This window comes from Nelusetta ayraudi, unplaced genomic scaffold (assembly GCF_046127955.1).
Source record: "Nelusetta ayraudi isolate G7.1 ecotype Tasmania unplaced genomic scaffold, CSIRO-AGI_Nayr_v1 ptg000016l, whole genome shotgun sequence".
In the NCBI taxonomy this organism is placed as follows: domain Eukaryota; kingdom Metazoa; phylum Chordata; class Actinopteri; order Tetraodontiformes; family Monacanthidae; genus Nelusetta; species Nelusetta ayraudi.
In genome coordinates, this window is record NW_027466066.1 from 4,036,166 (window position 1) to 4,060,751 (window position 24,586).

The window sequence follows — 24,586 nt, forward strand, 5'->3', positions numbered from 1 at the left end:
AGAGCTCGCTGTCTTTCGATTTACGACCTGTAGCCCCTACAACCAGCCACAAGGGTGTGGCTCATGAACCTGCACCTGCCTCCATAATACGGGGTGCCGTTTGTAAAGTTTTTCATTCTTAAAATCACTTTGTCAGGTGTTGGTGGACTCAAATGCACGACAACCACTGATGCAGTTCAAAAGGTTTATTGAAGAGTCGAGGTCGGGCAATCCAGGGTCGAGAACCAGTGCGGGCGGCGAGAGAGGCAGGCGAGATCGGCGTCGGGGACGGGCGGAGGTCGATGACAGCGACAGGGTCCAGACGGGGCAGACGAGGAACATAGTCAGAGCCGAACAGGGTCGTTACTGGGGAATCGGTCCGAGGACGAGGCGGAGGCAGGGTCGGAGACGGGCTGTTGTCAACCGGGGAACGAAGGAGTACAACAAGGAGACAGGCGCTGGGCGCAGCAAAAGCAAAGCAAAACAGATAATCTGGCAACGGGGAAACACGGGAGACTGGTTAATAAAGGCAGTGCAGATCAAAGGCGAAGATTGTTGGCTATCAAGATAATAGGGGAAGATTGTTGGATCTCATAATGAAGAGATCTTTTCTCTTCATTACGAGATCCTGGTGCCTTTTTTTTTTTTTTTTTTTAAGAAATTATTATTATTATTATTATTATTATTATTATTATTATTATTATTATTATTATTATTCAGTGAATGCGCAAAAATCTATTCTTTTTCCCCCCGGCGTGCACTGGTAAGGTGGGGCCCCCAGGTAACTTCTTGCTTGGAGCCCCAAGAGACCCTAGCACCTCGGCTGCTTTAGGGCGAATTCCCACCTGCCCTGTTTGGGTCGAACTAAACCAAACATTTTGCAATGTGAAAAGGAACTGCACCAAACCAAAAAGATACATTGTATTTTGGTCCGGACCAAATAAAGCGAAGCAAATAAACGCCCTCAGTCATTGGTTTCAATAAAGGAGGAGTCAAAAGAGAGAGAGAGAGAGAGAGAGAGAGAGAGAGAGAGAGAGAGAGAGAGAGAGAGAGAGAGAGAGAGAGAGAGAGAGAGAGAGACGTGAGCTGTTAGACAGAACTGGGTTGTGCACTTAAGCAAATAGCAAAATTGTGGTTCAAAGGTCCACTGGGAGTTCAGGTAAGACGCATCGGGAATTCACCACATATATATATTTTTTTCCTTTCTCGTAAACAATTACAATGTATGGAAGAGGAATATTTATTTATACCTGGCAGGCACACGATCGATGGCATCAGAGAGAAAAACAGCACCAATGCGGGTTCTGGTGACCGGCGGGTCTGGGCTGGTGGGCAAAGCCATAGAACATGCTGTGCAGCAGGAAGGGGGGAAACTGGAGGGAGAAGAGTGGATCTTCCTCTCCACTAAGGACGCTAACCTGGTGTGAGTTTTTTTTTTTTTTTTTTTTTTAAACATTTGTTTGTTTGTTTGTTTGTTTGTTTATTGCAAGGACAAATGCTTTATAGGCCTTTAGTCTGGGAGAGTTTAACGTGTACCTTCACATTTAACCAAACGTGGTGTTTTGGATCATGAGCAGAGATGTTGGACAGACCAGAGCCGTGTTCGAGAAGCATCGCCCCACTCACGTCATCCACCTGGCCGCCAAAGTAGGAGGACTGTTCCTGCACATGAAGGAGAACCTGCACTTCTTGGTGAGACTTGACCGCCTCTCGCTATCACGATGCACAGTATCACTGTGTCACACGGTCCGTCCTACGAACAGAGGGACAACATCAAAATCAACGACAACGTTCTGCAAACTGCCCACGAGATGGGCGTCACCAAAGTTGTGTCCTGCCTGTCCAGCTGCATCTTCCCCGACAAAACCACCTACCCCATTGATGAAACCATGGTGAGATAATTAAACGTTTATTATTATTGTTACATTACAACAATAATACAATTGTATACAATAATAACATTTGTAATTATTGTAATACATTGTAATAACATTATTATTATTATTATTATTATTATTATTATTATTATTATTATTATTACTACGTTTCTTTCTCCTCATAATTTCAAGTAAATTTCGATTCGATTCCATCTCTAAATACATTAGTGAAATATTCCACGACCCTTCCTCCTTTCATCTTGACGAACACGTCTCTGCAAAATGTGGCCTCCCAAAGTCTGAGAGTGTTGAAATTTACAACAAAGAGCTCGTCGACGCACTCACTTTGGACGAGAGAGATCGACAGAAAGAAAGTTCAAAATAAACATGAATGATTGACTCCATAAAGGTCCGTGTATTTATTTGCTGAGCGCCCGGCGCCCTCTTCCGCTCTTCCTTCACCACGACCGTTGAACAACTTAACATTTGGGCTATGCACGGAGGTGGAACTGGCTTGTCGCCGTTGCCGTCTGAAGTTGTGACTGACGTTGCCCCTGGTTCAGGAGTGACTTGACAAAGACCTTTTGGGCATGTTTGCGTGCACGGACGGACTCCAGCCTCGTGTCCACCAGCCACTTGTAAAGTTCTACGCGACCAAACAGCTTCCAATCGAAATGGCTGTAATTCTTTTTCTTTTCTTTTTCTTTCTTTATTTGATTTAGATAGATAGAGACTTTATTTATTTAATTCTTTATTCGAGCATAAAAAGAAGGAAAAGAAACAAAAAGATTCAATAGTAAAAAATATGTAAGCCTATTACTCAAGGAAAACAACAACAACAACAACAACAACAACAACAACAACAACAACAACAACAACAACAACAACAACAACAACAACAACAACAACAACAAATGTCCACAACTAAAACATGCTCGAAAGGAGTAGGAAGAAGTACTTGACTTATCCAGTCCTACCCCTAATCACAACGCCCTTTAGCTGGTTCTCATAGCCATCCTCAAGAAAAAAGAAAGAAAATGAAATTTCACCAAAAACCAAAAATTTATGGTTACTGCCACACACTTCCAAGTGTGATGAGCTATTTATAATTAAAGTATGTGTATATGTTGCATGTGCAATAGAGACAGATATAATTATGTATGCATTTTTAACACTCTGAATATACCAGTTACGATATATATACACACACACACACACACACACACACACACACACACACACACACACACACACACACATAAACATAAATACATTCATAAATACTTAAACACCCAAATGATAACTTTAAACTTCATATGTCCTCTTCCCTGTATTTATTCCAAATCATTTGTTTTTAAATTGGACATTTTTTCAACTCCACGCTCAGACTGTTCCAAAGCCTCACCCCGTTGTTAGTTATGCATTTTATTTTTTTATTGTAGTTCGACATGGCTGTGTTTTAAAGTTTAACTGCTCCTTTAGATTATATCCTCCCTCTCTTTCATAAAACATTTGCTGTGATTGACTTGGTAACAAAGAAAACATTCATAAAAAAGCATGAGCTCTTCTGTTTTAACCCTCGGACGAGGGAACATATCTAGAAGCCTATTATTATTATTATTATTATTATTATTATTATTATTAATAATAATAATAATAATAATTATTATTATTATTATTAGTAGTATTATTATTATTATTATACAGTTGAGGAATGAGAAGACAATACTTAAGTTCTTAAGTCCAAAAGAAAATTAATGTTCCTTTTAAGACTATTCCCTTATTTATATATTGTTAATAGTATTGATTGATTTATTTTTTACATTTGATTAAAAAAGTATTAAATAGGCAAGGAACTGTGAATGAAAGCGGCTTTCACGCAGATTTATTTTAAAACTGAACACTCTTTAAAAGTTACTGAGGAAAAATTCTTCTTATATCCCTTCATCCCAAATAATGATAATAATAATAATAATAATAATAATAATAATAATGATAATAATAATAATAATAATAATAATAATAATAATAATAATAATAATAATAATAATAATTATTATTATTATACGGTTGAGGAATGAGAAGACAATACTAAAGTTTTTAAGTTGGCACCCCCGACAAACAGTGTTCCAAAACAATGGAAACAGGATTTACATTGTTTTACTCACACTACAGGAAATTGATAGACCCCTCAGCTGTCGTCATGGTAACACAAACTGATTGAAACTTTCCTGTTCTCACTCGTTTCCTTGTCCAGATACACAACGGCCCACCCCATGACTCAAACTTTGGATATTCACATGCTAAAAGGATGATTGATGTGCAGAACAGGTAAGTAGGTGTGCAAACAGGTGTGTGTGTGTGTGTGTGTGTGTGTGTGTGTGTGTGTGTGAACTAATCACCAGCAAAGGGCTGAAAAACAAGACGGAAAAAAAAAAGGACCTTGGTTATCTGTAAACCAAATGCACTCCAGCCTAGATAAGAAAGTCACGACAATTCTTCAACTCGGTCCTGTGATTATTTGTTCAGCAGGGTAGGGAAGCAGTAAAACTTTGCCCTTTGTACAGGGCGTATTTCCAGCAGTTTGGCCATCGCTATACCGCTGTCATCCCCACCAACGTGTTCGGGCCTTACGACAACTTCAACATAGAGAACGGACATGTACTGTCAGCACTGATTAACAAGACGCACAAGGCCAAAAGTAAGAAACACAAGTGACACTTGTATCAAAAGAGGAACTAGATAATGAGCCTGATTTTCTTCCAATTTTTTACCAACTTTTTTTTCCCCAAGCTGCTGGGACCCCTGTGAACGTCTGTGGCTCTGGAAGTCCCAGGAGACAATTCATCTATTCTCTGGTACTGTATATAATCAATCCTGTGGCTTCTCTAAATAGTGTGAGGTTACAGTATATCTGACTGGAAGAAAATACGCAGCCGTTGTCACAGACAAAGAGATGTAAAGACTTTTGTGTTTACTTTTAGGACCTGGGCCGTCTAATCATTTGGGCTCTGAGGGAATATGATGAAATTGAGCCGCTTATCCTGTCCGGTAAATTCAATGATCTGGCGATCAGCCACTCAGATCAGGTTAGCCCTGTAAAACCTGTAGGTCTTCCATCACCTCTATGTTTAATGTTTGTCTGCTGTTAAACCCTTTCCAGTTGCGGAGGAGGATGAAGTCTCGATCAAAGATGCAGTGCACATGATTGCAGACGCGCTGGACTTCAAGGGCAAAGTTCACGTATCCTGTCAGTAATCCAGCACCCAAAACTATAAATTGAAAGTCCCGACATCGAGTAGTATTCACTTTACTAATGTTTTTGTCAAAATAATGCGTCTTAGGCCTTTCATTGGTCCCCTCATTACTCATTTCACATGCTCCACTTTTCAGAAAGTGAGTTAAAAAAAAAAAATCCAAATCAACCCTTTGTGACATCATAAAGTGTGCACATGCATCTCTTCCATGATGTCATGAGAACAATGACCTGGAAGGTTCAGGAGAACACACACAAAGTCTGTTTTCCCCCTTGACCACACCATCAGTTTGACACCAGCATGTCGGACGGCCAGTTGAAGAAGACGGCCAGCAATGCCAAACTGAGACGCTACCTTCCAGACTTCACTTTCACTCCCCTTCAGAAAGGTCTGTTTATCTTACACGTCAAAAGCCCATAAAAGAGTTTGTCTTGCTTCTGTGCTGCAAGGGAAGCCTCCTATCATAAATACAGGTTAGATGAGTGCACTGCGTGCACAATTATTAGGCAAATAACTATTTTGACTATATCATCATTTTATCCTTAATTTCCCGCCCCAAGCTGTATAAACTTGAATGCTAAGAGGATATGATGCATATTAGATGATGTGTATTTGTGTAACAAGGGAGGGTGTGGCCGAAGGAGATCAACGCCCTATATCAAGGTGTGCATAATTATTAGGCAGATTCTTCTCCTCAGGAAAAATGGGCCAAAAGAGAGATTTGACTGACTCTGAAAAGTCCAAAATTGTAAAAAAGTCTTTCAGAGGGATGCAGCACACTTGAAATATCTAAGATATTGGGGCGTGATCACAGAACCATCAAACGTTTTGTAGCAAATGGTAAACAGGGTTGCAAGAAACGTGTTGAGAAGAAAAGATGCAAATTAACCGCAAAAAATTGAGAAGAATCAAACTTGAAGCCACCAGGAACCCATTATCGTCCAGTTCTGCAATATTTCAGAACTGCAACCTACCTGGAGTGTCAAGAAGTACAAGGTATTTAGTTCTCAGAGACATGGCCAAGGTAAGAAAGGCTGAAACCCGACCACCTCTGAACAAGACACACAAGTTGAAACGTCAAGAATGGGCCAAGAAATATCTGAAGACAGATTCTTCAAAGGTTTTGTGGACTGATGAGATGAGAGTGACTTTTGATGGACCAGATGGATGGGCCCGTGGTTGGATCGGTAATGGAAACAGAGCTCCACTTCGACTCAGATGCCAGCAAGATGGGGGTGGGGTACTGGTAAGGGCAGGTATTGTTAAAGATGAGCTAGTTGGACCTTTTTGGGTTGAAAATGGACTCAAAATCAACTCTCAGACCTACTGCCAATTTTTAGAAGACACTTTTTTCAAGCAGTGGTACAGGAAAAAGTCTGCATCTTTCAAGAAGACTTTGATTTTATGCAAGACAATGCTCCATCCCATGCATCAAAGTATTCCACTGTGTGGCTGGCCAGTAAATGCCTTAAAGATGAAAAATTAATGACATGGCCCCCCTTTTCACCTGACTTAAACCCTATTGAGAACTTTTGGGCCCTTCCTAAGCAGGAAATTTACAGTAAAGGTGAACAGTACACCTCTCTGAACAGTGTTTCGGTGGCTGCACAAAAAGTTGATTCTGACCAGATCAAGAAACTGACTAACTCCGCAAATGGAAGGCTTGTGAATGTTATTGAAAAGAAGGGTGGCTATACTGGTGACTGGGTTCTTTTTATTTTATTATTATTCGGGACTGAGCCTCAGCGAAAGCCTGCTCTCATCATTATTATTTATTTATTTATTTATTTTTAATTTCTGAAATGTTTATTTGTTAATTTTTTTTTTTATTATTTTCACTTTAACAGATAAAAATAAACAAGTGAGATGCGGAAATCTTTGTTTTTCATTTAGTTGCCTAATAACTGTTCACACTAATAGTTGCCGAATAATGGTGTACAAAAAGATATTCTCACAAGAAAGCCAGAACTTCACTTTTACTACTTAAATGTTCAGGTTTGATGGTTTGTTCACATTTTGGATAGACCAAAAGCACTCTAGATGTACAATAGCAAAATTAATCCTCAAAAATACAACTTGCCTAATAATTGTGCACACGGTGTATATATGATATCCTAGATCGCCTTTAAATGAGCCTCTTAATTCATTGGTGCTCATCTTTTCATTCTCCGTTACCGTTTCCTCCAGGAATCCAGATGACCTGTGACTGGTTCATTGCCAACTACGATATCGCCCGCACCTGAGGCGCCTCAGTGATCTGATATCATGCTTGGATGGCGCTGTGATCTGGAAACAGTTGCTCTATGAAGTCCTCTTTGACACAATGATTGACTGTGATGACTGTAACTGCTGTTACTGAAGAAACATATTCAATCTGTGAAATAATTGATACATTACCTAGAACTCAAAAAAAAGGTCTGAGGTCTGCATCTATTTGGTTCCAAATTGTTTTAATGCTTGAGGTTTTTCATTGATCCGATGCTGTTCGTTTGGTTTAATATTTAAAAAAAAATCACGTTAATGAGGTGTACAATTACAACAGGGGGATATATTGTGCAATAAAATCAAACTATGTGATGCACTGGATTGATGTTTTATTATTATTGTCATTATTATTTTATTGTATTAAAAAAAAAAAAAGTGTCTACAAAAGAAAACAAGCTGGAGCCTTTTTTTATTTTAATTTACCAAGATCTTAATCTGACACTTGCCACCACTCAGCATGAACAACCCGATCTGCGGTGAGTTCTAAGAGTGTGCAAGTGAATCCCGGGATGACTGACACTATTTTAATCTGTACACACTTCTGCCGTCAGGCTTTCCCAGAAGAAAAAAAACACCCGCTGCTCGTCCGCTGCTACTCTGTGAGGTAGAAATGCATTTTGTCGTTGACGTTCTTGCGCTCCGGGTTGAGGCGCTTCAGGATCTGCGCCAGAACGTTGACCGTCTGCTCGCTGCTCAGACCGGTGCGCTTGGTCTGGAACTTCTTCAGCAGGTCTTTGGTGGTCATCGGTTTACGGATGAGGTAGCGCCGCACTGCTTCCTCCGTCAGTTGCACGTCACTGCAGAGGAGAAAAAAAACAAAACACAAAGAGCTTCACCGGCTAATTTCAGTCCAATTTCTTTCTGTCTCCCATATCTCCCATGTTATAACGTGAGAACGAAAAAAACAACAAAAAAAAAACAGCCAGCAATGCTCAAGTGTCCATCTCAAAAATAATCTCACTCGTAAACATTTTTGAGATGGACACTTGAGTGTTTTTCATTTTTTTTGGATCGAACTGCTTGGGCCTTCTTTAATATTAACTTTATTTGGAGAGTCCATGTTGCCATCTATTTTTTTATTTTTATTTTTGAATAACTTAAGAATGAACATACCTTGCACAAGGGGTGGATTTGCCTGATTGGGGCTGAGGTGTGCTCTTCCCAGAAGGACCAGGACTCTGACTGCTGGGCTCCATCTTTAGCCTTTTAGCAGCCGGAGACTCAGTGGCAGGACCCTGAGCCTGCCTTTTGCCTTTAACAAGAAAAAATAAAAGCACAAATGTCCAAGTTTAATCAACTCCACGCTCTCACTCGCGCCTCCCAAGTCTACGTCGGCGCGTGTTAACTGTGATGCAGGCACCTTGTTCCAACTTGCTGGCAGCGGCGCGCAGTGTGTTGGAGGTGGAGGCGGGGTCGATGGACGGCGTCCCGGGACGACTTCCTGTCCTGGAGCTGCCCGCTGATCCTCGGCCGCCGCCGCCGCCGCCGCCACGTTTAGGAGGCGTTCGCTTTTTCTGACAGGCGGGAGAGAGGGGTTAAAAGAAAAAAAAAAATGAAGACATGCAAGAAGCAAATTGAGCTGCAAAATGGGACTGATGCAGAGACACAGTAATTACCATGAAGAGGGCGGAGGCCGTCTCTTTCTCAATGTCACTGTCGTCCGAGCTTTCCGACTCTCCGCTGCTGTCTGCGGCAACAAATGCAACACAACTCAGTGAGCGGGAGGCGAGTCGTTTACTCCTGGAGAGCCTGCAGCAACGGGCCCGGATGTGGAGCTCACCTTTCTTCTTCTTCTTCTCAAACTGAACCGGGGTTTTCTTTCCTTCCTCCTCCTCCTCGTCTTCCTTGGCCTCTTCCTCGTTCTGCTTCTCCTCCTCGCTCTCCTCCTCGCTCTCCGACGCCTCGTCGATCCCTGCGAAAGGTTGACACCCGGAATGGTGCAAATGTTGTGAAAAAACACACGCGCAGAAAAGCCAAGTGAATCTGTCGCCGACTGACTCCAAGCCCAGATTTTTATTATTCCACGTGTACTATAAATCAGGGTGGTTTCACGGAGATCTTCTAACCTTTGGGGTGTTCCTCTTTGCTGGGTTTTCCCTTTTCTGGTTCTTCTTCTGAGCTGCGTTTCAGGGAGGACAAAATCGGTTTGCTAAAGGAGCAACACAGCCGGAGGCAACGAGTGCAGAGTGTGTTTGTGCGCGCGGCTCTGACCTGCTTTCGTCTGACATGTAGTCCACCTCCAGACCCTCGTAGTCGCCGTCATCACTGTCCTCAAGCGCCTCCTCGCTGTTCTTTCTTTTCTTCTTCTTCTTTCCTTTCCCCTTGCTTGTGTCACTCTTAGTCTTGACCTTGGCCTCGCCGTCTTTTCAACAGAGGAGGCGGAGTGTCAAAATGACTTCATCTGATGCGAGGATGCCGCGGTGAACCGTTGCGACTCGTCCGTACCTTCCCCCATGCTACTGTCGCTGTCATTGCTGCTCATCTCCAGGTCGTCCTCCAGGTCGTGAATGCGCAGGTCGCCGCCTCTTCCGCCGCTCTTCTTCTTCTTCTTCTTCCCCTGCTTATCCGTCTCATCGTCATCGTCATCTCCGCGATCTTGCTCCCGGAAGCGTTTCTGCAGCATAATGCTGAAGTGATTCACCACCTTGTTCCTCCTGTGAAAAGGCCAACCATGAGTTCAACCAGGTTGGGATTCCCTCCCCCCCTACACACGGCTCTCCTACCTGCCCCACTCCTCTTCAGCCTCTTCTGCAGTGAGAGTCCTGTGCTTTGCCAGCGGGGTGAAGTTGTACCAGCCGTGGACGGGGAAGGCCTCAAAAGCACCGTCAGGACACTGCGTGAAGATGTAGTAGGAAGCATTTTCTGTGACGCCACCCTTCTTTTGGCCTTTGAACCTGAGAAAAAGAGAGCGCTAAGAAAAGTCAGCGTGCGCGATTTAAATTTGGACAGTAACATGAAAAATATTTGGTTTTGTTTGGTCAAAAACAACATGAAAGCAGAGCAGCATCAAGCCTTTTCGTCGCCACCTTTTGCCAGCCTTGCCGTTGATCTTCAGAAGCCACGGCTGGTCCTCCACTTTGAATTCGCGTGTAACGATACCAAATTTCTTCCGCCGCGCCTCCTCCCGCTGCTTTTTGCCAAACTCACTGCCAGCTCCACCTTCAGGGGTCTCCTCCTCCCCATATATCCGTCGGGCACTCATGTCTCTTTCCATACGAGCCTGAGAGTGGAGAGCGGAGCAGTTTTTATTTTTGCCAGACTCTGCGATACGCCGCAGTTAAGATGATGCACAGACTTGAATCTGACCTGCGTCCAGGTTGAGCAGTTAACTTTGTCTCCTGCATTGAATGCCATGATGTTGTATTTCTTGCTCGTGTTTCTAAGAAAAAAAATAAGTGTTGCAAACAAAAGTAATAACTTTAGATATAGTTTTCCCGTAGCATCCAATTCTAGTTTGACTGCAAATCCGGCTCATAAATCTGCCTTAAATGCTTTGGAATAATATGCACAATATATTTTACTCACTTGGGGACGCGCACAGTGTATTCAGTGGTTGAGGAACTGCTGTTCCCCTGTGGAAAACACAAGAGGAGAGTGACACGGTCGCCCACAAAGGCAAAGCAGTACCAAAAGGTAACTTCAAGGTAACTTGAAGGGGCAAGTGCTGTAGTCCAACTTACCAAAGAAGCCATGGTTACTTGACTGGGAAGCTTCTCACCAGGTAAATGGCTGCTTCAGTTCAAGTTACACGGTTTACGCTTTGAAAATCAGAGAAACGAGAAGGTTATCTCTCCCGGCTAATAACGCGCCGACAGAAGAATTTAAGAATTTGCGCTAGAATGCTGGAAAAACAACAAATATAATGACAAATATTGCCAAATTCCGCCGAATGTCAGTATGTAAAAAAAGAAAAAAGAAAAAAGAAAAAAAGAGTTTAATAAAGTCTATAGAAAATGATACAATATGACAGAATACAAGTTCGTGTAGCTCTATATTTACATTAAAGCTAGGCTACTGCTAATAATTAATACCGTACACATCCATTACGGATTAGGAAAATCAGCGCAACAAAAACACAGTCAAACGTGCTTATATTTACTAATGTTTACTGTGCAGAAACAGAATCTTGAATGCGTCTAGAAATAATTTAATTTCAATTTACCATAGATCGTTTTTATTTACCGGCGAACGCACTCTTGCGTGCTAGTTCCGTTAGTTTAGAAATCCGGCAGAAACTCGACTCTGAAAAGAAATGTTCCTAGCAGCTGAAAGGTCCCCAACTTCCGGTCGGCCATATTTTGAAGCTATTTTTTTAACTGGATATATCATTAAGGAAAACAGACCACAGCTTTCAAATTGCACTGTGATTCTTCGTATCATGTCCCATGGTGAGGCAGGCATTATTTCTTCATGGATTTTAGTTGTCATTTTGGTACTTTTTAATTTCTATTTAATCTATTTATTTATTTATTTATTTATTTATTTTTAGAAACTATGCATTGACTTAGATTGTGTGGTGAATTATGTTCCTTTTCAGGGTAAGGCTTGCACTCTCAACTCTGTCATGTTGCTATGTGGGTTTGGTTAATGTTAATGACTCCATGCACCTGAATAACTCCTCCAGTTTGAATGGCTTAGCTGCAACACGTGTGCTGCGCAAGCCATAGCTGCAAGTGTAGTGACCTGAGGATGAGTTGCATGCCTACATTTGTGTAAAACATAATCTAAATAATTTGCTAAATGAATTACGAATGAATTTAGCTAATAATTTGCTCCGTACTACATATGTGTATACGCCTTCACTGCTGACTGTGGTTCTCGCTGTCCCAAACTTTTTTATCTCTGTTGTTGGGGGGTAAAAATTCATTCAAAAAAAGAAAATACATTAATCAACCACTTTAAAGTATTATTACTCGTGCAGCACAGCAGTCCTTCCACGCAGCAGCCCTGCAGCACTGCTGATCATTAACAGCTGTCTGCAGGTAATAGGTAAGCGCTCATGAGTCCAGACAGTGGTCAATAAAGCTAAGAAAGGCAGTAGCCAATGAGGTAAGTAAGAGACAATGGTCACTTAAACAGAGGGCACTGATCTGAGTGCTCAGTGTTTGAGAAGAGTAAATGGTTAAAACGAAGCTCACTCTTCTTCCTCCTCCAAGACATCAGTAGGCAGGGCAGTTTATCTTTGAGTTTGTTCTATTCCTGTCCAGGTGCTATTCCATCTTCCTTCTTCCTCATCATCATTCAATTTGGACTGCTCCTCTGGCCAAACAATGCGGAATCCATGTACATGCCTGCTTGTTTTTTTCAATATTAAATCTTCTAGAACTTAGCACTTGTGTACAAACTCTTCTTGGACAAATGAACACACCACACTGTCCTATTTCCCCCCCCTTAGTCATATCCTCCATCAGTAGGGTTGTTCTTGTGTTTGTCAGTCAAGTGCTTTGGGGGTGTAATGGTTTTCTGTAATGTAATGGTTGCTACATCAGTGCGTGGAAGTTATTTAATGAAAATATTTGAATATTATTATTCTTTTTTTTTTGTTTTACTATTACAAAAAGCAGAAGAAATAGTGGACCACATCGCTATTTTAAGTTGTGCACCATACTTTTTTTTTTTTATTTCAGCCCACAAATTATGTTTGAAATGTTTATAGCAGTTTGTACACATTACGTGTGTGATGTCCAGGCTCCGACGTCGTCACTCCCAGCAACTGGTAAGCGTAAGGATTGTGAGGAGTGGTGAGAAAACACACACACCCCAGAGCCTCCGGTTGAGTGCTAGGGTGGACACGAAAGAACAGGTGATGTATTGGTCGGGCTGTTCAAATAGATTGCCAAATTAAGCGACTGTGTTTGATCGGTGATCCCTTTTGGGCAAACAAACGCAGCTTGTCTGGCAGGAAAGTAAAGGGTCTGGCCTATCTGGCGCAGCTGCCTTTGCCTTCCCACACAGAGAGGTCAGACTATTGGATCAGTTGTTCAAACTTTACCACATGGAGAAAGCGTCGGGCTCACGTTACATTTTCAATATTTTCTTGAATCCCGTTGTCCCGTTTTTATCATCGTGTTAAAAATAAGATTTTGTCTTCTAACTTCTGGTGGACTATTAATCTTCACGCTGGCCATTTTTATGTTCATCTTCTGTTGTGACCTCTAATTTGACACCGCAAGTGCATCAAACTTGCCTTATCTCATCTGAAGTGACTCCATCGATTACAACTTGACAGCAATGCATCCTTTTTATAAAACAAACAAACAAACAAACAAACAACAACAACAAAAACCCTACAAGTCCCCTGTGCCTTGAACGCCCGAGCTGTTGTTGAAGGATTTGTATGGATGCTGTTGGAGGCACCACAGTGCCCCCTATTGGTGTAAAAGGCCTCTTCTTTTCGACCACATTGGCAACAATGCTCTGTTTACAATTGTGCGAATTGGACGTAGAGCTACTGATTGGTGCCATTCATTTGCTAATTTATCCCCGACAGCTTCAAAGTATCCACCTTGTTCTGTTTGGTTGTTCAGGTGCTGTCATTCTGTAAAGCAATTTTTTTGAGTGTGTGGCATCTTATCAATTGTCCCCCCGCACATTTGATGGAAATTCAGAGGCTCGTTTGGCATCCCGCCGCAGCCAAGGCTCTTTCAATCTCCTGCTGCCGGAGATCAATAATCTCTGATGCATCTAGCGGCGTAATCAAGCTTCTCTGAGGTGCAGGGGTGAAAGTAATTACACAAGTGTATCAGAGTGATTTGAATCACTACAAAAGCAGATGTTTATTTATGGCAAGACGCAGAGAAATTTGCCTGATGCAGTCGGAGGCCAAGAAGTGACTCAAGTAAACTTTTGTCCTGCCATTGTACAAAACTAAAGGGGCGTCCCGGCGTCTGCGATGTATCACAGTCTCCAAGTGCAATTTCTTTTAGTGTACTCCCTCAGCACGTGAGCTGTTACTTCCTTCCTTCCTTTCCCTCTTTTTTTCCTTCCTTCACTCAAACATTTAAGAGGCCCCTCCAACACCCAGGGCTCAATTCATTTGCATGTTTTTTTGCATTGACAGCAAATCCTTTTAAAAACAATTTTTGGTTTGTTGCAAATCTCCGAGCGTAAGGTCGGGATAGTCGGAACCCATGGCCAGAATTGACGAGTCACGATGAACGGCTGGACGCGGAACCTGCTGCTGGGTAAGTGATTTTCCCAAGATCCGGTTCGTGTTTTGAGCTTGATGGACTTTTGTTAGATTACAATCTGGTTTTAAAAGAAAAAAAATCATTAGAATTCACGAAAGAATGAACAAATAGATAGATATAAAAATAGATAGATAGATAGAAACTTTATTAATCCCAAGAGGGAATCTCTTGAGGGAAAATTCCCTCAAATTCAATTAATGTCTGTCATACAGGACAATAATTGAACTTGATTGTCTGAAATGAAGAGAAGACTTTTGCTGCTTCCACTTAAATATCCCACTTTCAAGATAAAATGACAAACATTTGGGATACTGAGAACTGCTCTCATGCGACATTGTGTCTCATTCAACCAGGCCTCCTCCTGCCTGTTACCAGCTGCCATGCATCCGGTGAGCATTTTCTTTTCTTGTTCTCCCCTCAAACAAATTTAATCTCCAAATGTTTTCCTAATGCTTCCTTTGGCAGGCGCCTGTGACGGATACCAAACCATAACCGAGCCGTGGCGCAACAAGGACTTCAAGTCAACGTCCTTCCCCGGCTTCCCCCAAAACGACTCGCACCTGGTGAATTCCTGGAGCCGCTTCACGGGAATCGGGGGAGACCGGGTCGTAAGGAGCTGCACAGAGAACGATCGTGGCGGCACGGCCAACGTGCTCTACGTTCCGCTTGAGTGTCCGACCACTGGCAATGACACAGAGGTCACCGGGACGGCGTATAGCATGGTATTGGGGTTTTGTGAGGCGATTGAGGTGGAGGTCAGCATGGCTTGCTGCCCCGGAGGATTCTATGTGTATAAACGTGGTGCTCATAGAGCCGCTGACGTGGCCTTCGTCACCTGTGAGTAGCAACCAGATGGAATAAGCGTCAATACTGTATATGTGTATCAGATTTTATAGCAAGGCAAGTCGCCTGTAGCCACTAAAAATTACATATACTGTATATTCAATCCAATTTTTTGCTGTGTAACTTTGAATGATAGTGTATTTCTTCTTTCAGATCACTCTAACTGTACTGAAGGCTCCTGCGGGCCGCGAGCTGAGTGCTCAGAGGAGGGAGGTTGTGTCTGCCAGAAGGGATACGTGCTCCTCCCGACACACCTGCCCACTGATGATTCATACGGCTGCACTGGCAAGTATATCCTACCTTAAAGACGAGTGGAGTTTCATTGTGCTGTTTTTTTTTTTCCACGTACACATAAATATTTAGCGGTGTTCCCCCCCCCCAAAAAAAAATGGATAGATTCGTCATCAGTTTTTTGAACCTTAGGGTGCCTGAAGAACTCAAGAAACATCGGGAGATGCAACATTTCTAGTTTTAAAATGGCCCCTTTTGCTTTTCTGCAGTTTCTCACTAGAAGTTGCCTTTGTCTCGAAAAAACAAATCAAGTTCAAAGTTCTCTTTTTTTCATGCTTGAACATGGCAAAAAAGCACCAAGTTGCTGCCAGGTGATGATGATGTCTAGAGCTTTGCATGGGTTAATGTGCAGGTGTATCTAATAAAGTGGCTGATTAGCAATCATGGACTTGGACTGGACCATTTCCTTGTGGGTTCTCCATTAAATCATTAAGCCTGTATTATGTGGGTGTTTGCTCTCGCCAGACGTTGACGAGTGCCTTGACAAACTAATTTGCGGAGCGCACGCCACTTGCAAAAACACTGTGGGGGCATTCCTGTGTCCCTGTCACGACGGCTACAACGCATCCGGTCCAGGACTGGCGCCTGGAGGCTTGTTGGCGTGCGTAGGTACGTATGAAAGGCTCGGCCTTCTGTCTCCTCTGACTGTCATGCAGAGGTGGCAAAAATATATTTACACTCTGTACTTAAGTAAAAGTAGAATACTTGTGTAAAAAAAAAAAAAAAAAGTAAAAGTACTGATTCAACTCCTTTACTTTACTTTAAGTAAAAGTAAGAATCTACAGGTTCTGGAATGAACTGAAGTAAAGAGTAAAAATCATTATTTTTTGCCATTAATGAAAAAATACATTCATTGATAGAAAAATGAAAAAAGACATTTTAACTGCTTTGGTACTCTTAATATACTATAAAATACTAGTTAGGATATTGACACTTTTAATAACAATAACCAATGTTATTTTCTGCGTTCTCTGTACAGAAAATGTACTGAACAGTGACCCCCCCAAAGCCAAATATCCCTCAAGAATATGATTGACTTGGACTACATTGAACAACATAGCATACCACATAATAATTGGTTTACTTTGAACAGAATTTTTTACAAGTTCAAATGCAAAAGTAACAAGCAGGTTTTACCAATGTAAGGAGTTAAAAGCACAGATTTCTTTTTGTACAAATGTATGGGGTAAAAGTTAAGTCATCAGGACAATAAATTCTCATGCAAAATACAGATACCTGTAAAATCTACTCATGACACTGTCATGTCATACCGGGCCAAGTGACACGGGATTTGCCCCTATTGTCGACTGCCTGCAGATGTTGACGAATGCCTCAAGGATGTCTGTGCACACAACGGAACGTGCACCAACAACGTGGGGAGCTTCCACTGCGAATGCGCCACAGGATTCCAGCCCGACATGAGTCTCCGGCCCGTTTGCCAAGGTCTGCGCTCAAGTTGCTGTCGCAAGTTGTGTCGCGGGGTGAGCGGCAGTGGTGCACTGTAGCACGTGTGTTCTTAATCGTACTCAATTTCCCCCTCCTCAGACATTGATGAGTGTTACAACTCGACTGTGTGCGGCCCCGAATCTGAATGCCACAACACTCTGGGCTCGTACACCTGCACGTGCAACGTGGGTTACGCGGCAACCGACCGAGAGATAGAACCCTCGGAGGACAACATCTGCATAGGTACGTGTGTGCTTTGCGCCCACAGGCTTCATCCTCTGGCTCAGTCAAGCTCCGACTGGAACACATGGTGGTGCTGCAGAGGTCCCATATTTCACCCAATATCAGTCCCCCCGCCCCCAATCCTCTGGGGAAAGGTCGTCGTTTCTCGAGGGTTCCAGAAGACATTGCAACTGCTCCACACAAAAAAGCGGGAATTTCTCCAGCTGGGCTTAATGTCAGAGAAATTAAACCTCTGTAAATGTACCTTGGCAGTTGGCGCGGCTATTTTCATGGCAATAAACCTGCTGAAATTTAGAGCGCCCTCTGCCCTGCTCCTCGGATTGACTTTGAAAAGCTCTCTCAGTAGGAATGTGCCCCTCAGCGTCAGAATTTCAGGACACATTGCTTGAAAGCTGAAATGAAAAAGCCTGATGGAGTAGAATTGGGACACTTTGTAACATCACAAAGGGTTGCATTTCAGAAGTGGGGGACTTTTGGCCACTCTCTCTAAAAAATATTCAAAAGATGGAAACGTCAGATGTTGATTTTTGTCAAATGTGGGACCTTTAAGTGCTCTTTTACCACTCGCAAACATTTTAATGCGCCCTGCTGACTTATGAAATGCTGTGTGTGTCTCCTCTTGCTTCCGACTGCAAAAACACTTTTAAAAAATTGCATTTCCGTGGGAAGACGTTGGTGAATGCACAGAAGAAGATACTATCTGCGGACCTCACTCCAACTGCACCAATGCAATCGGCTCGTACTTCTGCGACTGCATCAAAGGGTATCGGCTGAACAACTTTGACGTGATAGCGAGCGCCACCAACCCCTGCACAGGTGCGCGCCCTCTCGGTCGCACGCGTGCATAAATCCTGATCTGTCCGCGGCATTTGAGCAACTCAGAAGAAGACCGTGTCCTCCCGTGGGTTTTTTCCCTCACAGATATTGACGAGTGCTACGAGGAACCGGGCATTTGTGGCCTCAACACCGTGTGCACCAACGTGCCAGGGACCTTCTTCTGCTCTTGCCCCGATGGATATTACCCCTCCACCGGAATCTTCTGGATAGTTGGGACGTCGTTTTGCCAATGTGAGCAAAGCCGGGTTTGAAGATTAAGCAACTTGTGTGACTCAATGTTGTAGATTATCATTCACAATGTGTCCATCCAATTATTTTCTTTTTCAGATCTCGACGACGTTGTCGGTAAAATAGTACCTAAACAGGTAAAGCCCACATTTTCTTCCTCCAGGCTCAGAGATTAAAAACAGATCAAAGCACCACCCCACAAATAAATTCTGTCGAGAGGGGTGGGGAGGGTATTAAGAGACATGAGCAGTTACCGGCCCCGTTCAATAATTCTGCTTTTTGAAAAATGGAACTGCGCCTCTCTTTTACACGTGCTGTGCTTTGATTTGCAGGGTGAGACTAAAGAAAGAGCTTTTCTCGGAAACATGGACGACGAACTTAGGAACAACTCTGAGGCCTTCCTGCCAGATGCGGTGAGTTAAAAAACAATATTTTATTTTATAATACTGTTTAAGTCAAAACAAGGACCTGCAAGAACAAAGAAAGATAGAAATATAAAGATTTGTGATTGTACAAATGGATCAGTTGCTGACCACCACTCCTAAAAATTAAAAATTGATTTTTTTGAAAGCAGTCTCATTACCGTTTTTGCTTTTATTGACCAAATCCCAGTTGTTTTAAGTAAGCTTTATAAATAAAGTGCCAAACAGAACTGAAGAAGCAACCCATGTAATGAAAGTTGCCTGATGTACCGCTGTTAATATTTGATCTCGTTCCTCTTTTTTTTTTTTCCACAGACGGTGACAAACTTCTGGTCTGCAACGATGGTAATTGACTGCACATTTATTTTCTGGCGCTGTCAATTATTAACCGGGTTCTTCCCCACAGCAAGTGTCTGGCGTCGGCCCACGCGCCACGGCGATCCGGGTGAGCAGCGAAGGAGACGGCAAAACCGGCAGCTTCATACTGGAGATCTCAGACCGGCTCGTGTCTACGATGCTGCACTCGTCGCCCAATAACGGAAGCAAGAAATCACTGCAGACCAAAACCGTCGGTAAGAGGAGCTCCCGCATGTTTGGAAGGGTTGACTGTCCAGAGAAATATCGATTCCACGTGAGTTATTTTTTTTTTCTCTTTTAAGATTTGAGCCTGCACACCATCAACCCTGACAACGAGGAAGACTCTGAGCAAGAGGGCAACACCGTCGCCCTCTCGGCGAAGGGACAGACGCTGGACATGAACTTGCAGGCTCTAGCCAGCGCCAACAATGGTGAGGCAGCGGTCGGTGCAAGAATCTGCTCTGGTCCCAGGCGTCTGACATCCAACCGTGTGGCTCAGGTTCGGCCTCGGTCGTCTTCATGACGCTGAGCGGGATGGAGAGTCTGCTGAGTCACCAGTACTTCCACACGGAGAACAAGACGGAGATGAACTCCGACGTTTTCACCGTGATGCTGCCGTCGGTGAACAACACCAACCTGACGGAGCCCGTCAACTTCACCATCCAGCACAAGAAGGTCCAACCATCCATCCATCCATCCATCCATCCATCCATCCATCATATATTGATCCATCCATCTCTGATATTAATCAATTATCCATTAATCCATGCATCCCTTCATCTATGTAGCTGTTTGACATTCATCCATCATCCATGCATCTACCTTAACAATATCTATCTATCATCCATCATTCATTATCCATTCATGCACCTGTTTATCCATTCATCTAACCTTTGTTCATCTATCCATCCATCCATCCATCCATCCATCATCCATTGTTTCATCCATCTACCTGTCCGATATTAATCCATTATCATTTATTATCCATTGATGTGCCTGTTTATCCATTCACCTAACCTTTGTTCATCCATCCATCCATCCATCCATCCATCCATCTACTTGTTCAACATCCATCCATCATCCATTATCGAGTCATTTGCCTGTCTGTCCATCCATCCATCCATCCATCCATGATATATTGTTCCATCCATCTACCTGTCTGATATTCATCCATTATCATTTATTATCCATTCATGTGCCTGTTTATCCATTCATGTAACCGTTGTTCATCCATCCATCCATCTATCCATCTATCCATCTACTTGTTCAACATCCATTATCCAGTCATTTGCCTGTCTGTCTATCCATCCATCCATCCATCCATCCATCCATTCATGTGCCTGTTTATCCATTCACGTAACCTTTGTTCATCCATCCATCCATCCATCCATCTACTTGTTCAACATCCATCCATCATCCATTATCGAGTTATTTGCCTGTCTGTCTATCCATCCCTCCATCCATCCACGTACCTGTACAACATCCATCCACTTGTCCATCATCCATTCATTCATTCATCCATTCATTCATTGACAAAAATGTATTTTTCCCCCCCAAACCATGTGGTGACACCTGCAGGCAATACCCGACAATGGAATAGTGACGTGCGTGTACTGGGAAGACAAAAACACAGAAGAAGCAGGACAGACGATGCATTGGTCCGTCGACGGCTGCTGGATTTCCTTCTCTCACGAGAACTACACCGTGTGCTCCTGCTCTCACCTTTCGACCTTTGCCCTCATCCTGCAGATTTCTGAGGTAAAAAATTCCTGCGTCCACCTTGCACATACCTTCAGCAAACCACTCCCTTGGCAGATCATGCCAACTCTTACCTGCTTACCTGCTTCATCAGGCTTGAGGGAAACTCGAGAGTGATGGGCCTCATCTGACCACAGCGTAATTTCCTCCAGCATTTTCATCAGAAACTCCATTAACAGTCTAATCTGAAGTTGTGAAGCAAATTCACGGACTTCCCCTTTGGGCCCATTGCCGGTTATTCAGATCAGCATTGGGCCATCAGAACCAAAGTGTGCTTAGTTCCACCAATTTCAGAATGCCCTTGGGGGGTGGTGACAATATTATTTGTTCAGCTCAACAGTTCATCCAGTAGAGTCCAGTGCAAAAAATGAGTGCAAGAAACTTACACTTGCTTGCACTTTTTTCACTAGTTTCCATGAACTACCGAAAAAAATCTTACCTCCGAGGTATAATGGTATGTAACCATCGTTCACACCAATCAGTAGCTGGCATAACATACAACAACAAATCCCTTTGGGTCGCTAGAACTGGACACACAACAGACGACAGAGGACAGAAGTTTTCCAAGTTTTGCCCCCGTCTTTCGAATCCCTCACTGCTCTTTGCAAAAATGACACCCTGAAAAAGTCCCATGTGACGCGCCAGACTATGACACTGCTTGCTGACGAGACCGGTTTCAACATCCGACCAGTCCAAGTAATAATAAGTACAAATAAAAGCTGTCATTCGCAGCCTCCGCCGTCCGATCCCTTCCTGGAGTGGCTAAACCGGGTGTGCGTGATCGTCGGCCTCTTCTTCTTCGGTTTGGCCATCTTCACCTTCCTGCTGTGCAGCTGGAACCCCAAGATCAACAACACGGCACGCCTTCACATGTGCCTCAACCTGGCCTTCACGCATCTGCTCCTGCTGTGGAATGACCAGTACCTCGACAGCGAGGTAACGCTAACACAACGCTAAAGAAAGAAAGGACAAAAGACGTCCAGCGTTCACATTCTCCGATCGGCCCTCTCCAACAGCTGGCCTGCACCGTCATGGCCGGCCTCCTCCACTTCCTGGTCATCGCCGGCTTCGTGTGGATGCTGCTGGAGGCCCTACAGCTCCACCTGCTAGTGCGGAGGCTCTCCAAGGTGCAGGTGATCCAGAGGGACGGCCTCCCCAGGCCTCTCCTCTACCTGATTGGCTACGGCGTTCCGTTCACCGTCGTCGGAGTGTCAGCGCTGGTCTACTCTGATGGATACGGAGCTACAGACGCCAAGGCGTGAGTCGGCCGTGGGGGAGGGGGAGGGCCTTTTGAGCAAGCGAGACCTCGTTCATCATGCTGTTTGCACATGTCCTTTTCGTTTGCATGCTGTGTGTCGACTGACGCTTGGCAGGTGCTGGCTCACCGTGAAGAGGAATTTCAACTGGGCCCTGTCGGGCCCCGTGATTGTTGTTCTTGCGGTGAGTACACCGCGCCCTAGAAACTGCACCTCATTTTAAAGCAAAGACACGATCAATCATCGGGTTGCAACGTCTGTCCCCACACACATCCCCCCTCCCAACTCCCTTTATCTTTTTACACGCCTGAGCGTGATTGAGTTGTCCCCTGGAGCATTGTAAGGTAGTAGAGGGCAGAAAACGGAGATGCAAGAAGGAGGAAGCAGATGAAAGTAGAATCTGCCTGAGCGCTGCGCTGTCGTTTGACAGGAAAAGGGAAGATGCAAGGTTGTAGTGGGTCGGGAGGTGTGGCTCGAAATAGCAGAGGGAAGCAGAGCTGCTCTGTAGGAAGAAGCTCCGATAATGAATGTGTGTGTGGACTAACCTCGTTATTCTTTAACCTTTTACAAACAAAGGCCCCCTGACAGATTTGATTTTTCAGTCCAGTCCGACAATCCCCCTGAAATTCACTTTAATTAATTTTGTTATGAAGTGATGTATAGATGGGAGTAAAAAAAATATGACATTTGATCACTTGTTTTGTTAGGGGTAGTTGGGGGTAGGATTGGATCCTGGGAGCCCATTTTAACCTAGTTCTCAATTTTACTAACTTTATTAACTTATTGCCTGGTGGTGTCTGTCCACCAGGCAAAGACTACTTTTCTTTGAGTTACACCTCAAAACATGATAAAATAGAGACGGCTGCTCCGTTCTGTCTTCATTGGTACAAAAAACACAAAACTGGCTTCTCATGACTGACTTGCAGAACATCAACACACAGCGTGACAGCACACAATGTCACGAGGCTTCTATAGTTTTTTCTTTTCTTCCTTTGTGATTTTTTTTTCTCTGTTTCCTCTTACTCGTTAATCTTGGCTCATCTTTTTGTTCTCGCAGCTTAACTGGATTTTGTTCTGTGCAACCTTGTGGAGTCTTCGGCCGACTCTGGCCAACATGAAAAGTGACGTTTCGCAGTCCAAGGACACCCGGTATACATTTGTCTTCTCACAACCAGTGAATGAATCATCAATACTTGCAGTATTTTGAACTTTAATTAACTAATTTTTCTCCCTTTTTTTTCTTCTGCAGAGTGATTTTGTTCAAGATCGTGGCCCAGTTCGTCATACTGGGCTGCACCTGGATTCTGGGTCTGTACCAGACTAATCTCTTCTTCCAGGTGCTCTTCATCATCCTCAACTCCCAGCAGGGCACCTTCCTCTTCATTGTCCACTGTCTGCTGAACAAAGAGGTACACGTCAAAAAATCTGCCTCTGTCCCCTCAGCGTGGTGTGCGTACGTGTGTGTGTGTGTTTTTTGTTAAACAAAAACGAGGCCACGCGCTTCTTTGATTGTTTGCGTTTGTCCCACAGGTGCGAGACGAATACATCCGCTGGCTGACATGTACTTGTGGGAAACATTTAACCACGGTGGGTCCCGGTGCACGACTCAACATTATTTTTTTCCCCGCGTATTGGTAGGACAGCTGATGCTTTATGGGTTTCTGCTGTGAATAGTTTTACAAACTCATTCAAACGTGTTTTAGGAGAAAGATGCTCCCTCGATGACGGAGGATTTTGACAAGGCTGAAAACTGACAGAGGAGGGAAGAGACAACGACTACTGATCCCATTCAAGAGAGCATAGGGGAATAAAAGAGCAGCAGAGTACAAACTAAATGTGATTTGACAATGATGGTTGTGATTATTGTTGTTATAATGTTTTGTTTTGTTTTAGTTTTACAACCTAACATAGTATCATTTACTCCCAACAAAACGTGGAATGTCTTCACTTATATTTTTTCACCGACTGTCCCTATTCAAATTGTCCAGACTTAACTAACACAGTACAGTAACACACCCAGTGTCTCAAAACTACACTGTCTGAATCCTTATATGACGACATAGCTGAATATTCTTGCAATACTACCTATTTTTGTAATTTACTAAATAAAAAACCTTAAAAAAAAAGCAGATTCTTGTATGGTTAAAAGAATAGAGAAACCCCTGAATAGGGGTGGCGCCACTCCTCGCATTCATTTGCTTGGGAGTGGTGGCCTTCACAAAACATGTCACTCTTCACATCCTTAGTCAGCCGCCGTCGAGAGAAAACAAACCCCCCCAAGAGTCAAACCACGAGGCCTCTGTTGTTTTTTCCCCCTGCCTCCATTTGTGTGGATTT

General features: G+C 43.4%; 3 protein-coding genes across 4 annotated transcripts; 2 read left to right on the forward strand and 1 right to left on the reverse strand.

Moving 5' to 3' along the window:
* The first annotated feature begins 1,210 nt into the window (after positions 1 to 1,210).
* LOC142886802 (GDP-L-fucose synthase-like) lies at positions 1,211 to 7,699 on the forward strand. Its single transcript, XM_076023984.1, has 10 exons — positions 1,211 to 1,402; positions 1,557 to 1,671; positions 1,743 to 1,871; positions 4,114 to 4,187; positions 4,424 to 4,557; positions 4,650 to 4,714; positions 4,841 to 4,907; positions 5,020 to 5,099; positions 5,402 to 5,501; positions 7,301 to 7,699. The coding sequence occupies exons 1-10, from the start codon at positions 1,248 to 1,250 to the stop codon at positions 7,354 to 7,356; spliced, it is 975 nt and encodes a 324-aa protein (XP_075880099.1). The 5' UTR covers positions 1,211 to 1,247; the 3' UTR covers positions 7,357 to 7,699.
* gtf2f1 (general transcription factor IIF, polypeptide 1) lies at positions 7,547 to 11,650 on the reverse strand. 2 transcript variants are annotated; one of them, XM_076023981.1, is made up of 14 exons: positions 11,541 to 11,650; positions 11,059 to 11,136; positions 10,904 to 10,950; positions 10,685 to 10,757; positions 10,405 to 10,598; positions 10,102 to 10,272; positions 9,824 to 10,032; positions 9,590 to 9,740; positions 9,445 to 9,497; positions 9,159 to 9,290; positions 8,995 to 9,065; positions 8,739 to 8,892; positions 8,492 to 8,630; positions 7,547 to 8,175 (listed from the first exon to the last, which is right to left on the reverse strand). In XM_076023981.1, the coding sequence occupies exons 2-14, from the start codon at positions 11,068 to 11,070 to the stop codon at positions 7,971 to 7,973; spliced, it is 1,611 nt and encodes a 536-aa protein (XP_075880096.1). In that variant the 5' UTR covers positions 11,071 to 11,136; positions 11,541 to 11,650; the 3' UTR covers positions 7,547 to 7,970. The 2 variants fall into 2 exon arrangements, with proteins under 2 accessions (XP_075880096.1, XP_075880097.1); XM_076023982.1 differs by having other exon boundaries at positions 11,561 to 11,626.
* A 1,818-nt stretch (positions 11,651 to 13,468) lies between these two features.
* Positions 13,469 to 24,380, forward strand: LOC142886569 (adhesion G protein-coupled receptor E1-like). The gene is made up of 23 exons (XM_076023580.1): positions 13,469 to 14,562; positions 14,922 to 14,957; positions 15,034 to 15,405; positions 15,565 to 15,696; positions 16,132 to 16,311; positions 17,020 to 17,145; positions 17,248 to 17,391; positions 18,061 to 18,207; positions 18,313 to 18,459; positions 18,556 to 18,593; positions 18,789 to 18,869; positions 19,194 to 19,223; positions 19,285 to 19,450; positions 19,538 to 19,666; positions 19,735 to 19,910; positions 20,814 to 20,993; positions 21,726 to 21,929; positions 22,010 to 22,251; positions 22,367 to 22,433; positions 23,307 to 23,398; positions 23,499 to 23,658; positions 23,780 to 23,836; positions 23,953 to 24,380. Exons 1-23 carry the CDS (start codon positions 14,532 to 14,534, stop codon positions 24,001 to 24,003), a joined length of 2,988 nt encoding a protein of 995 aa, XP_075879695.1. The 5' UTR covers positions 13,469 to 14,531; the 3' UTR covers positions 24,004 to 24,380.
* The last annotated feature ends 206 nt before the right edge of the window (positions 24,381 to 24,586 follow it).